This window comes from Dunckerocampus dactyliophorus, chromosome 1 (genome assembly GCF_027744805.1).
Source record: "Dunckerocampus dactyliophorus isolate RoL2022-P2 chromosome 1, RoL_Ddac_1.1, whole genome shotgun sequence".
Taxonomy (NCBI): domain Eukaryota; kingdom Metazoa; phylum Chordata; class Actinopteri; order Syngnathiformes; family Syngnathidae; genus Dunckerocampus; species Dunckerocampus dactyliophorus.
Window position 1 is genome coordinate 2,670,860 of NC_072819.1, and position 14,580 is coordinate 2,685,439.

The window sequence follows — 14,580 nt, forward strand, 5'->3', positions numbered from 1 at the left end:
AAAAGTCGTACATTTATGAGAAAAAAGTTGTAAATTACGAGAATGAAGAAATAAATTTACAAGGAAAAAAAGTACATTTATGATAGACGTAAATTTATGAGAAAAAAAATGTACATTTACGAGAACAAAGTCGACCATTTACAAGAATAAAGTCGTAAATTAACAAGAATAAAATCGTAAATTTATGAGAAAAAAAATTCTGAAATTTACGAAAAAAGTGTTATGACAAAACAAGTTGTACATTTACGAGAAAAGACGTACATTTTCAAGAACGTTATAAATTCACACGATACTGATAATACCCTTGGTATCAATACTGTCAGATAGTTAGATGATACACCCACCCCAATTGGTATCCATCTGCTACTGACATCCCGTGGTATCGATATTATCAATAGTTAAATCGATCCGATCACCTCATGTGGTCAACATCCGAACCTGATATTACCCTTGCTAGTGATTTTATCAATAGTTGGAGCGATCCGTTCATCCCAAGTGGTATCCACTGAAACTGATACTACCCTTAGTATCGATATTATTAATAGTTAGCTCGATCCGCCCACCCCAAGTGGTCAACATCCGACACGGATCCTACCCTTACTGTCCATACTATCGATAGTTGGAGCGATCCACCCCCCAAGTGGTCTACATCCGAGACTGATGTTGCCCTTGGTATCGATACTATCAATAGTTGGAGCGATCCGTTCATCCCAAGTGGCATCCACCCAATACTGACAATACCCTACGTATCGATACTATCAGATGATCCGCCCTCCCCAAGTAGCATGCATCCGATACTGACACTACCTGTCGTATCAATATTATCAATTGTTAGATTGATCCATCACCCCAAGTGGTGAAAATCCGACACAGATCCTGCCCTTGGTATCGATAATGTCGATATTTGGATGATCCGTTCATCCCAAGTGGCATCCACCCGATACTGATAATACCCTTGGTATCGATACTGTTAGCTGGTTAGATGATCCGCCCACCTCACGTGGCATCCAACCGATACTTACACGACCCGTGGTATCGATAGTTGTATCAATCCCCCTTAGTCTACAGCCGATGCTGATACTGGCTTTGGTATCGATACCATCGATATTTGGACCGATCCTCCCCACCCCATGGTTTCCATCCGACACAGATACAGCTACAAGCCTTGGTATCAATACTAGTCGATGGTCGGATCAATCCGCCCGCCCTTTAGCGTCCACGCCCCCTCTTCCAGCCCACCTGTGCTGTTTGACAACCTGTTGAAGTGCGAACGTTCGGTTGAGCGTCACCGCGTGTTCGACGTGACGCTTCGACTGCGCCAAAGCCAAGGTCGACATCTGGCGCAGCCGCACACACTGCGCCTTCAGGCGAGTCTTCCGCCGTCGCTGTTCGGCGCTGGGCGGTGCTGAAATCACACCGCTGGCTTCTCCTCCTCCTCCCCATGTCTCCCTCCTCCTCCTCCTCCGCCCCCCTCCCTCCCGCCACAGCGCCGCCGACACTTGCAGCCATTTTACGCAGGACGAATCCAATCATGTCGTGAGAGAAGCTCGCCGCTCACCTGAGCCAACATCCGCCGCCGCCAACCGGTGGTCGCACACGGGCGGGCGAGCAGGGAGGTCCGGCCAACATGGTGAAGAGGAAGAGCTTGGATGACAACGAGCCCGAGTGCGGGAAAGGAATACCGTTCCCCATCCAGACCTTCCTGTGGCGGCAGACCAGGTTAGCTGATAACAGGTGTTCGTGGTGTGAAATTGCAGCGGTTTGACGTCTGGATAGAATTCAACATGTTTTCCATCGACAACGATGGCGATGTCACAGCCGCGTCGATGGACTTTGGCTTGCCATCATCTCATCATGTTTGTGTCTATTTTCAGTGCATTTTTGCGCCCCAAGCTGGGAAAGCAGTATGAAGCATCGTGCGTGGTAAGTCGTTTAAATATTGCTGTATGACCAATGGGCAGATAATCTGTTTTGATCAAGTGCACTCTTCATTTTACATTTAGCAAATTAGTTTTGCCAGCTTGCTTCCTCCTATTACCCAGGAGCAGAACTCATATCCATAATGACGCCTGGCCAGATCCCCTTGGATCTACACAGAGCTGCCACTGTTCTCCCACAGGCCTGATGGCAGACGTCAAGTCAAAGAAAGAAGCTTTAGTTGCTGTCTCATGTGTCCTATCTGCTTCTTCTGGCTGCCTCTCCAGTCCTTTGAGCGGGTGCTGGTGGAGAATAAGCTCCACGGCTTGTCACCGGCCCTGTCGGAAGCCATCCAGAGCATCTCTCGCTGGGAGCTGGTCCAGGCCGCCTTGCCGCACGTTCTCCACTGCACCTCGATTTTGCTGTCCAACAGGAACAAACTGGGTAAGAACGCACGGCGATTAAGAAAACATTCATGATGACGTACGTGTTGTTGTGCATCTACTAGCTCACTAGCTTGAGGAACAGATGCGGTATGATTAAAAAAAAATAGATTTTTTCGCAAAGACGGCAACACTGAATTCCGTCCTGCTCCGTCTTCTTATTCTCTGGCAGACCAGGCGCGTATGCCGTGTGTTAAGAAGCAGTGTTGCGATGCCACCTACTGTGTGGAGTTGAAACGACAAACTACACACAGACAGCCCCATTATAATCTCATCTCATTATAATAACCAAAAAACGGTAGCACCAAATATTTTTTTTAAATGCCAAATCTTTTAAAAATAAAAAAGCTACTGCCAAATCTTTGTTTAAGAATGTACTGTATATGTGAAGGTCCAAATGTATTTGTGGCTCTGAGCGAGGGAAAACGGTAACACCAAATCTAACAAAAAATGGTAGCACCAAATGTATCTGTGGTGGTCCATATGTATTTGTGGCTATGAGTCAGGGCAGATAGGTAGCACCAAATCTAACAAAAAATGGTTGCACCAAATCTTGAAAGAAGAAAAATGTAACGCTGATTTTTTTTTTTTTTAAGTAGCAGCGAATGTTTCTGTGGTGGTCCAAATGTATTTGTGTCTATAAGCGATGGCGAATAGGTAGCACCAAATCTGAAACACAAAAAAGGTAACACAAATTAAAAAAAAAAAAAAAAGAATGCCAAGAGTGCCAATTTTCTTTAAAAAAAAAAAACAAAAGTAGAAGAAAGTTGCACCAATATATGTATATTTTTGAATATAAAAACGTACCACCAACTGTATCTGTGGTCATCCAAATATGTTTGTGGCGATAAGGTAGCGGCAAAACAAAAAGTTAGCACCAAATCTTTAAAGAAGAAAAGGTAGTGCGAAATCTTAAAAAGGTAGCGGCAAATCTTTTTTCTTTAAATAGTGCCAAATGTATCTGTGGTGGTCCATATGTACTGGTGGCTATGACCGAGGGCAAATAGGGAGCACCAAATCTAAAACAAAACAAGGTACTGCCAAATCCTTCAGAAAGAAAAGGTAGTGCCAAATCTAAAAATATGTAGTATATATTTTAAAAATCAAACAGTAGGACATTTTTTATTTTTATTTTTTTAAGTATTTAAAGTATTTTTTAAAGTGTCTGTGTTTGATTTACCATCCCAACAGAGGACATTTAATGCGATTATTCCTTCCTCCACAACCAAAAGTGCCCCTCCTTTGAGATGAGCTATTGATTAGCTGTTGTCTTTCAGGTCATCAGGACAAACTGGGCGTGGCCGAGACCAAGCTGCTGCACACGCTGCACTGGATGCTGCTGGATGCCGCCCAAGAGTGCAACCACGAGCCCAGCTTGGGCCACGGCTGGTCGGCCGGCGGCGGCGCCGCCTTCCTTCAGCCCGTGGGAAACCAGGGCTCTTCTCCAGGTGCGCCCGGCTCCTGCGCCGGGTCCGGCTTAGGGGGCTCCGGCCCGCAGCACAGCGGGTCCCTGCTGGAGGAGGATGAACACGCTCGCACCAAGCTGTTCTACAAGAGCATGGCCACCGTGGAGCTGTTTGTGTTCCTTTTTGCTCCCCTCATTCACCGCATCAAGGTCTCTCTGCGCAACAGATTTAACCTCAACAACACCACAGCTAAAAATGAAACGATTTGTGCAGGAATCAGACTTGACTTTCCGCCTGGCCAGCGGTCTGATTATCTGGCAACCCATGTGGGAGCACCGCCAGCCTGACATCCCCGCCTTCACTGCCCTCATCAAACCAGTCCGGAACATCATAACGGGTGAGCAGTCACGGCCTTGGACAGGAAAGAGTGACTGTGTTTGTTAATCGGGTTTCTTTGGTCCCCAGCAAAGAGGAACTCCCCAGTGATCAACCAGTGCAGCCCCTGTGGGACCGGAAACCCTGGTCCCATGGTGAGTGAGGTCGACTGAATCTGTTGCATCATTCCCTCGTTGATTAAATGTGTTCAGGCGGGACTCAGAGGCTTCTCTCCCTCCCGACTGGATGCTGATATTCATTAACGCCCGGCATCCGGGAGCATTAATGTGGTTAGCCGGGGTTGCAGCAGAGAGCTCCAGTCTTTATTCATCCACAACTGCCGGTCTGTCCATATCAGCCTTCCTGTTGCCTTCCGCAGGGCTTTCAGGTGGTTTGTGAGGCCGGCCAGTCCGACTCCTCCTCCTCCTCGGCCGCGGGAGAGCACAGCTGTCGCCGTGGTAACTCGGTAGAGAAAGGCGGACCTTCCCAGCAACCCCCGCCGGTCAAAGGCCCGTCCAAGAAAAAGTCAGTGTGTCTCCATCAAAGCTCACACTCAGCATCTGTCCGTGACGTGACACACCACCTTGTTTCATGCTTCAATGTGCTGTTAATCCAAGCGGCAAAACCCGACTGCATGTTCCTTATTATTGCCGTCAAGTGCTGTCATGATGAATGATTCCTCCGGGGGCGGCAGTGGCCCGCGCTGACCCCAAAGCCGGTGCCATCATCTCACTGATGGCTGAACATTTAGCCCCGTGGCCGCGTCTGCGGAGCACTCGGCTCGACCCACTGGGCCGCATGGAAGACTCGGCAATGTTGTCACTCCGAGTAACGCTCCCCTCCCAGTATTTGTACATGCAACCGGGGTAATTACGCTGAAGTAACGCGCTGGCAGTGTTGCCGTCCTGGCTCGGTTTGGTCTGCCCGCAGCAAGTCTGGGAATGTGCAGGATTCCTCGCCAGACGTTTGGGGTCAGTCTGTGTGTCTTTGGCACAGATTAGGCGGCTTTTCGTGGCAGCTCATGACTTCTGACATCACGTTCATCAAAAATCATACGCAAAGGAGGGTCTGCTTGTGTTATTTACATTCGTATTGTATGTCAGTGCTCTTATCACACGTGTACGCCGCATGCATTTTGACCCGTGAAGACGCTTGTACGCATTTTGATGCATTTTGGCGTCCAGCGAAGACAAAGAGTTATAAAAGCAGGGGTGTCCAAAGTGCGGCCCGGTGGCCCGTATTCTGTTTGATATTGGCCTGGGGCACATTGTAGAACAAAAAGTCAACCAAAAAAATGAGCAAAAGGAATAATGTAATGAGAAAAAGCTAAAATATTGATACTTGCTTTAAGTATGCATCATGTTTTTTTTTTTTAGCCTTTTTAGAAAATAAAACATGTAAAAACAGCAATATATGTGAAATATAGAAATAAATATATACAATGAATACATTTTTACAAATAATATTAGAAATGTATAAAAATCTAAAATGATAATGCACGGCCCCATGTTGGTGGTACTCAAGTCCTGGAAGCTGAAAACATGGCAGTTCTTGCACGGCCAGCATGCTCATCAGACATGTCAGCCATGGAGCATGTCTGGGATGCTCTGGATCGACGTGGACGGTATTTGAGGCAAATGGTGTCACGCCAGATACTGACTGGCTTTCAGACCCCAATACAGTTGCTTTACTTTGTTCAGTTCAAAGAAAAGTGTTTGTTTTACTGAGTGGAAAAAGTGTTTGTCACACTTAAATGTTCCAGATCATCAAACAAATGTAAATATTAGTCAATGACAACACAACTCAACACAAAATGCACTTTTTAAATGAAACTTTTTATTAGGGGAGCAAAAGCATTCAAAGCTACATGGTCCTGTGTGGAAAAAGTGATGGCCCCCTAAAGCTAATAAGTGGTTGGCCCCCCTTAGCAGCAACAACTGCAATCAAGCGTTTGTGATAACTTGCAATGAGTCTCTTCCAGCGCTGGGGAGGAATTTTACACAATTGTTGTCATTCAGCCACATTGGAGGCTTTTCCTTTTTAAGGTCATGCCACAGCATCTCAATAGGATTCAGGTCAGGACTTGGACTAGACCACTCCAAAGTCTTCATCCATTCAGAGGTGGACTTGCTGGTGTGTTTTGGATCATTGTCCTGCTGCAGAACCCAAGTTGCTTTCAGCTTGAGGTCACCAACAGATGGCCGGACATTCTCCTTCAGCACAATTCATGCTTCCATTTATCACAGCAAGTCTTCCACGTCCTGAAGCAACAAAACAGCCCCAGACCATCACACTACCACCACCATATTTTACTGTTGCTATGATGTTCTTTTTACTTTTACACCACATGTAATGGGACACACACCCTTGAAAAAGTTCAACTTTTGTCTCGTCAGACCACAGAGTATTTTCCCAAAGGTCTTGGGGATCTTGGTCTTGGAACTCTGCCATGCAGGCCGTTTTTGCCCAGTGTCTTTCTTATGGTGGAGTCATGAACACTGACCTTAACTGAGGCTAGTTGTATGTTGTTGTGGGGTCTTTTGTGACCTCTTGGATGAGTCGTTGCTGCGGATAATGGCTCTCACTGTGGTTTAGAAATGGCTTTACAACCTTTTCCACACTGATAGATCTCAATTGATCTCATTTAAGTTATGTTTTTATGGGGGGGGGGGGGAATCACTTTTTCACACAGGGCCATGTAGGTTTAGATTTTTTTTCTCCCTTAATAATAAAAAGTTTCATTTAAAAACTGCATTTTTTTGTTTGATGATCTGAAACATTTAAGTGTGACAAACGTGCAAAAAAATAAGACATCACGAACACTTTTTCACACAATAAGTCATCCGTAATAATCCATAGCCCAATACAATCATTTCAGCTCCTGTGATTACTTAGCTTAGTCATCCCACAGCACCGCTTATCTTGCAGGCCTGCCGATACCGAAGCAGTTTCCACGGCAACGCTGTCCGCCGCTTCATTCTTCCTTTGCCGAGTCGAGGGCTGCCAGCATCTCAAGGGGGTCTGGCTGTCGTCACCCTTTCTCAGTAACGAGCTGGCCCAACAGCAGCAGACAGCTGCTGGCTATCCGGTGAAACATGACACAGCGTCCCTCTGCTGTACGCGCCCAAAGTGATTCATGTAGATATCGACCCTTTCTCGCAGACTCGCTCGCTGCAGCCGCCAAGATTAAATGCCTTCCTCCATCTCTCACTCATGTGCTATCAATATGTCTCCCCTCAGCGAGCGGCGCTCGATACGCGCTGCAGCTCGCCGACTGCTGACCTTCATCCCGACTTATTAATAGTGGACTCACGTAGACTGAAGCTCCAACTGCTGATGGCTGAATTTTGTGCAAACGCTCCTCGTTGTATAGGATGTGCATCTGATTTTTGTTCCATTCTGTCGTATGACGTCATAAAATCATGATAGGCCTGGAAATCATGGGTTAATATGATGAATGAGTGGATGTGGGTTGTTTTTTTTTTTTTTACAGTCACCACTCCAAAAGACTTGATGAAAACTGAAACCTACGAAACCAAAGGCACTTTTTTCCCATAGGAAATTCTGTCAATCCAGTAAATTTGTTCCATACATGGCAATATTGTTGTGTTTGTTGTCTGAGAGGTGCTGGAAGACTAACCATTCATTCTTGACTGCCATTTGCCTGCAGGACGTCTGCTCCTACCGGTGTGCCAGCATCCCTGTCTCAGCGTGCCCGCTATGCCACCTACTTTGATGTTGCCGTGCTGCGTTGCCTTCTGCAGCCTCACTGGACAGAGGAGGGGGTGCACTGGGCCTTGATGTACTACCTCCAACGCCTGAGACAGATTCTGGAGGAGAGGCCGGAACGAGCTCCGGAACCGCTGGTTGCTCCTCTGCCGCGTCCGCGCAGCAGCTCTATGGTGGCCGCCACCCCCTCACTGGTCAACACCCATAAAACCCAGGTGACAGTCTCAAGAACGGGCGGATTATTCCCCCGTTTTGTGCGCATAACTGAATGTGCTTGCGTTTTCCAGGACATGAGTCTGAAATGCAATGAGGAGGGCAAATCTCTGAGCACTGAGACATTCACAAAGGTTTCCCTGACCAACCTTCGTCGCCAAGCGGTGCCTGATCTTTCGTCTGATCTTGGCATGAACATCTTCAAGAAGGTCGGTTTGGTCTTAGACAAGAGAAGAAGCTCATTGAGAATGATGAGAGATGCATGCAAGGAGATAAATCAAATGCAAACTGCAGTCGAGCGATTGGGGGTAAACCAGGGGTGTCCATAGGCTTTCCAGCGGGGACCACCTAGTGAAAGCTGAAAGGATGCAACTTTGCCACTTTGATATTTTGTAAAGATATGTGAGGAAGTTGTATATATTTCAAGAAAAAACTGCATCTGAGCTTTGTGATAATTGGGGGAAAAGCCTGTTATTAGTATGAACTTTGGTCTTTGCTCTTTTTTTTCACATTTTCTTTTTTAAATTTTCCAATATTTCAACTTTCTTCTTAATCTTTGTAAATGTTCTTCTTGCAATGTTATGACTTTATTCCCATAATATTATAACTTTTTCAACAAAAATTTCAACTTTATTTAGTTTGTTTCTCGTTAACATTATGACTAAATTTTGATTATGATTATCATTATGATTATGATAAAAAATGCCATTTTTTCTTTAATATTTAAACTCTATGCTGCTAAAATAACATTATTTTTCCTGATAATATTACGAGTTTATTCTTGTAAAATTGCGACTGTTTTCTCGTTAGAATTCGACTTTTTTGTCTTCATATTTTGACTTTATTCTCATAAAATTACAACTCTTTTTCCATTTCTGCTGTTGTTGTTTTTTGTTTGTTTTTTTTTACTTTAACTTATTTTCTAATTCAATTTTTTTTTGTAACGATGACTTTATTCCCATAATATTTTAGCTTTATTCTTGTAATAATGTAACCTTTTTGGCAACCTAATTTTCCATAAATGACAACTTTATTTATTGTTTTGTTGTTTCTCATAGTATTACGACTATTAAAAGAATAACTTTTTTTGTTGTTTTTTGTAACATTGCAACTTTATGCTACCAATTTATTTTTCTCATAATATTTTGTCATCTCTAAGTTATTTTTCTCCTAATCTAATAATTTCCTCATAATAACGATGTTATTCTCGGACAATTACCACTTTTTCTCTGTAGATTTATTTATTCTTGTAATATGATTGCTGATTTTTCCATTTTGTCGTTTTTTTGTTTTGTGTTCTTGTTAAATTATATTTTTAGACTGCAGCTGCGGCCCGCAGCTCGCATTTTGGACACCCCTGTTCTAAACATTCGTCAAAGGGCGTTGGTTTCTAAAGTACGACGGGAGGACAAGAAGGTCGGGGTATCTCCTAACTTCCTGTCACGGACAGCCATACACGCTCCTCTCTTTCAGTTTAAGAACCGGCGTGAGGATCGGGAGAGAAAGGGATCCATCCCCTTCCATCACACAGGCAAGAAACGCCAGCGTCGTATGGGCGTCCCCTTCCTGCTCCATGAGGACCACTTGGATGTCTCTCCCACCCGCAGCGCCTTCTCCTTTGGGAGCTTCTCCGGCCTGGGCGATGATCGGCGTGCTCTGGACCGTGGGGGGTGGCAGGCCACAATCATGGGTAGGCTGTCCTTTTCCTTATGAAGTGAACAGAACACAGGAATATCCTGAATATTCATCCGTCACAGGTAAATTCACGCGTCGGGGAAGCACAGACACAGCCGCAGATGCCGACAGTCTGAGCGCCAAGCACTCGCATTCCCACCACTCGTTGCTCAGAGACATGCCCGACCACTCCAACAGCCACAGCGACAACACCGTCAAAGAGGGTAAAAAAGGCATCCTTCGAGCACTGAACGGAGCATTAGAAGGCTACGTATTGACTATATTATCTCCTCCTACCTAAAGTTCGATCCCAGATCTCCACCATCACCATGGCGGCGTTCAACACAACCGTGGCGTCTTTTAACGTAGGCTACGCCGACTTCTTCACCGAGCATATGAAGAGGCTTTGCAACCCCGTGGTGGTCCCTGAGATGCCCGTGGAGCCACTGGCCTGTGCCAACCTTCCTCGCAGCCTGACCGACTCCTGTATCAACTACTCCTGCCAGGAGGAAGGCGAGAACATTGAGGGCACCAATAACTTCGTGCTGAAGAATGGCATGTTGGACCTCACAGTGAGTGACTTTCTAAAGTGGGGAATTCAATGTTTGCACAACTACAGGTTGGTCTAGGAACAGCGGCGTCCCGATACAACTTTTTCACTTCCGATACATGAATATTGCAGCCTTGCATATCGGACAAGACGGACATAAGCATGAATTACACATACTTTTAGTGCTTAGTGCATTTGTTCCAAGTGAAAGGTCTTCTGAGTGTGTTACGTCTCTGTGGTATCAAGCATGTTGCCGTACTTGTCTAAAACAGAATGGAAAATATTCCATTCCTAACAGTAGATTTACTGTAACAGAGAGAGTGGCTTAGTGCTTGTTGGCAAGCACAGATGTCAGACGTTTCTTGCAGTTGGTCCCCGTTGTTGCACACATGGCAGGAGGGATTTTGGCTTGAGAAACATCTCCAAAGCAGAATGTTTCCACCTCCATACTTGACAGTAGGGATGGTGTTATTGGCCTATTCAGCGTTCCTTCATTTCTCCACCAAACACATTGAGTCAAATTGATGCCAAAGAGCTCAATTTTGGTCTCATCTGACCACATCACATTCTCCCAAGCCTTCTCTGAGTCTTTCTGGTTTTGACTGGCAAACTTCAGGCGGGCTTATTTGAGGGAAATAAGTAATTGATCCCCTACCAACCAGCAAGCGATCTGATCCCACAGACCATTTATGTTCCTATGAAGCGATTAGTCAAGAAAGTATTCCTAATCTTAACTTTATTCATTCAAACCTCTTCTCACCACCATGGGAAAAACCAAAGAGCTGCCAAAGGAACTTGGGGACAAAATTGTAGACCTGCACAAGACTGGAATGGGCTACAAGACCATCAGCAAGAGACCACCATTGGTGCCGTAATTTAGAAATGGAAGAAATACGGGATAACAGTCAATCACCCTCGGTCTTGGACTCCAACATTTCATGATTTGTGGTTAGGATCATTCCAAGAAAGGTGACGGAACAGCCCAGAATTACAAGGGAAGAAGGAGCTGGTTGGGATCACATCCATCTAACCATCCAGTTTCTTCGGCTTGTCCGGGTCGTGGAGGCAGCTGTCTCAGTACGGAGGTCCAGACTTCCCGGTCTCTGGCCAACTCTTCCAGTTCCACCGGGAGGACACCAAGGTGTTCACAGGCCAGCTGTGAGACATGATCCCTCCAGCGTGTCCTAGGTCTGCCCTGGGACCTCCTCGCGGCTGGGCATGCCCCGAACACCTCACCAGGGAGGGGTCAGGAGGCATCCGGACTAGATGCCCGAGCCACCTCAACTGGCTACTGACGAGACCTACTCTGAGACCCTCCCGGACGACTGAGCTCCTCACCCTACGTCTTAGGGTGAGTGCAGCCGCTTGTATCCGCAATCTTGTTGCTTCAGTCACCATCCAAAGCTCCATAGGTGAGGGTGGGAAGGCGCAACTCATCCATCCCGTAGCTTGCCACTGAGAAGTCTTTTGAGTACCTCAGATACCTCAGCCGTGGTGATGGGCTTGTCTGCATTCGTGTACTCAGACTCTTCTTCCTCTATGAAAGTTGGGAGCACAGTTATCAAAAAAGTAACACACTTTGCTGTAATGAATTGAGGTCCCCCTGCTCAAGAAGACCCGTGTGCAGCCCTGTCTGAAGTTTGCCAAGTTTGTTGCTGACCCAGCTAAGTTTCTCCTTGCGTGTCAGGCTGTGCTGCGCGCCCTCTACGCTGTCCTCAGCCACGACATCAGCTCCAGAATCTGCGACGTGGCGCTCAACATCATCGACTGCCTGCTGCAGCTGGGCATGGTGCCTGGGATGGGCAAAAAGCTGTCCAAGCCTGACAACAAGGAGAACGAGGAGACGCGAGTCAAGGACACCGTGGGACAGGGCCTCGGAGGAGGAGGCGGGGGAGATGGCGGCGGTGGCGGTGGAGGAGGAGGAGGAGGCAGCGGTGGAGGAAGCGGGCAAGGGAGCAAGGATGACGTGAAGAATAACAAGGACAATGATAAAAAGGTTAGCAGTAGGACACTACAACCGCTCATGTTTCTGAACACGCTGGTGATGTTTGCTTCCTTTGCGATAAACAGGAAGAGAGCTCCTGCCTCAGCACCCACCGGCTGGCCCTCACCATGCTCATCAAGATAGTCAAGTCTCTGGGCTGCGCGTACGGATGTGGCGAGGGACACCGCGGCCTATCAGGAGATCGTCTCAGGATGCAGGTCAGATGGCTCCTTTGTGCGTGCTTTTCCTCACAATCCTGCAAAATCTATGAATTATTCACCATGATGAAAGTCTCCCAGATGTGCTTCTGCATTATTTCCCCAAGTAAATATTTGATAACTCTCTCCTGTCAGGCCCAAAACTGCCTGACCAGCCTCTACAAGCTGGACAAGCTGCAGTTTCGCCAGACGATGCGCGACTACGTCAACAAAGACTCCCTGAATAATATTGTGGACTTTCTTCACGCTCTACTGGGCTTCTGTATGGAGCCCATCACCGACAGTGAGTATGTGGCATGTGTGCGAGGCAGCCAGACTGCAGGTGGAAAACAGGTGGAAAACATCCTGTCACTCAGTCAGTTTGCGCCACAGTTTTCTTTCAATCGGTGAAATTGGATGGTCCTTGAAGTCAAGGTGAGTTCTAAAAGGGGTATTGACTAGAGATGCTCGATACTGGCTTTTATACCGATATTCGATACACCGATATTGTCCAGCACTTCATTACTGATACCGATATAGGCAGCAGCTCTTCCCTCAAACTAATGTCACGTAATGAACACATGATGCTTCTTTTACTGTGATGCCGCTGGTCGCATCTCACAAATAAACACTGTTTGTGCAAAATAAGACAAATGCTGCAACGTTTCCAAAATAATTATAGATAATTGTCAGGGCATTCACTCGCTCGCAACTGGATGGTTCAGGTTGTCTTAGAAGACGTTTCGCCGTTAAAGTGCAAAACACTTTAACAAAAAGTAAAAGAAATTACAATTACACCACCCGGAAGGGGCTTGTATCACACGAATCAGACAGGAAGCGGTAACATTTGGAGTTGTGGGCGGTGTTAATGGAGGACACTGGCATCATGTCTTGCCCGTTTTGTGGCACACACTTAAGCTGCTTGATGCCATTTTGTTGCACGTGACCGGTTGTTGGAGTTGTCAAATGGTACTTACCAGATGGAAGGAACAGATGCACAGTGTTCCCTGGTTTATCGTGGGGTTGAGGTTCCCAAAATAGCATGCGATAAGTGAAATCTGCGAAGTAGTAGTATTTGTTTCCAATGATTATAAATGTTTTAAGGCTGTAAAACCCCTCAGCATTCACTTTATACATATTTTATACTTTATACATACTTTATACATATTCCTGTTGTCACATTTCTCTCGTTTAAACACTCTCAAAGTTAAAATTTTGTTTGAATTTTTAGAAATTATTAAGTGACTCATGCGTATTTCACTCCTCTGACCGTGCCTCTTCGTCCTGGCGCCGTTCCGCTGAACGGTTTTTGTATCCTTGTTAAAACATGTTGCTGCTGCATCCTCCTCCAACTGAAGATTCATTTATCCGTAATCGTCGATGTGCGATGGTTAGCATCTTCCTCTGCCTTTTGGGTGCAGGATGTTTCATCGACATTTTGTGTTAGGGTGGGGAGAAAAACGTGCAAGCATACAGAGTTCAGAGTCTCTACAAGCTGTTTGCTAGCGATCAGACAACAGAAAACACGGCAGTTCGGCACGAAGGAGATTGATTGACAACGGTCAGAACGCAGAAGACAATGGACGTTCATACGCTGTAAAAAAATTTTAAAAAGCACCCGCGAAACAGCGAGTGCGAGGGAACACTCTACTACAGGAGTCCATCAGATATTTTAATGAGGTTATAACAGGGGTACAATCCCCTTCCGGGTGGCGTAATTGTCATTTGTTTTGCTTTTTGTGAGCATGTTTTGCACTTCTGGGCCACTGCAGTACTCATAGATGACACCCCGCTGCATTAAAAAATCCCCTTCGCAACAAAAGCGCAAGATTATTTTTGTATTTGTTTGGCCCAGGCAAAGACCTGCAACCTGCTGAAAACGGGTCCACGACCCACCAGTTGAGAATCTCTGCACCAGACCATCAAAATCGCTACAGAGATTTGTTTGTAGGGACTTTTATGCTATTTGTTTTTTGTTGTTGTGGGGATCGATGAAGACTTAATTACTGAGGAATCTGAAACATGCGGTTGACAAAGCTGAATTGTTCTCCATTCCAGCGCTATCTCTGTTATATCTCTGTCTCCTCGCACC

General features: G+C 46.0%; 1 protein-coding gene across 1 annotated transcript in view; it reads left to right on the top strand.

Moving 5' to 3' along the window:
- The first annotated feature begins 1,230 nt into the window (after positions 1-1,230).
- Positions 1,231-14,580, top strand: part of LOC129193965 (protein unc-80 homolog) — a 48,552-nt gene continuing 35,202 nt past the window's right edge. Inside the window, exons 1-15 of the mRNA XM_054798807.1 lie at positions 1,231-1,719; positions 1,875-1,923; positions 2,205-2,361; positions 3,638-3,975; positions 4,040-4,163; positions 4,232-4,296; positions 4,521-4,666; positions 7,812-8,085; positions 8,158-8,292; positions 9,557-9,773; positions 9,841-9,981; positions 10,061-10,329; positions 11,995-12,303; positions 12,378-12,509; positions 12,645-12,792. Of these exons, the coding sequence (XP_054654782.1) occupies positions 1,628-1,719; positions 1,875-1,923; positions 2,205-2,361; positions 3,638-3,975; positions 4,040-4,163; positions 4,232-4,296; positions 4,521-4,666; positions 7,812-8,085; positions 8,158-8,292; positions 9,557-9,773; positions 9,841-9,981; positions 10,061-10,329; positions 11,995-12,303; positions 12,378-12,509; positions 12,645-12,792 (2,596 nt within the window). The 5' untranslated portion in view covers positions 1,231-1,627. The remainder of the gene's footprint in view (positions 1,720-1,874; positions 1,924-2,204; positions 2,362-3,637; positions 3,976-4,039; positions 4,164-4,231; positions 4,297-4,520; positions 4,667-7,811; positions 8,086-8,157; positions 8,293-9,556; positions 9,774-9,840; positions 9,982-10,060; positions 10,330-11,994; positions 12,304-12,377; positions 12,510-12,644; positions 12,793-14,580) is intronic.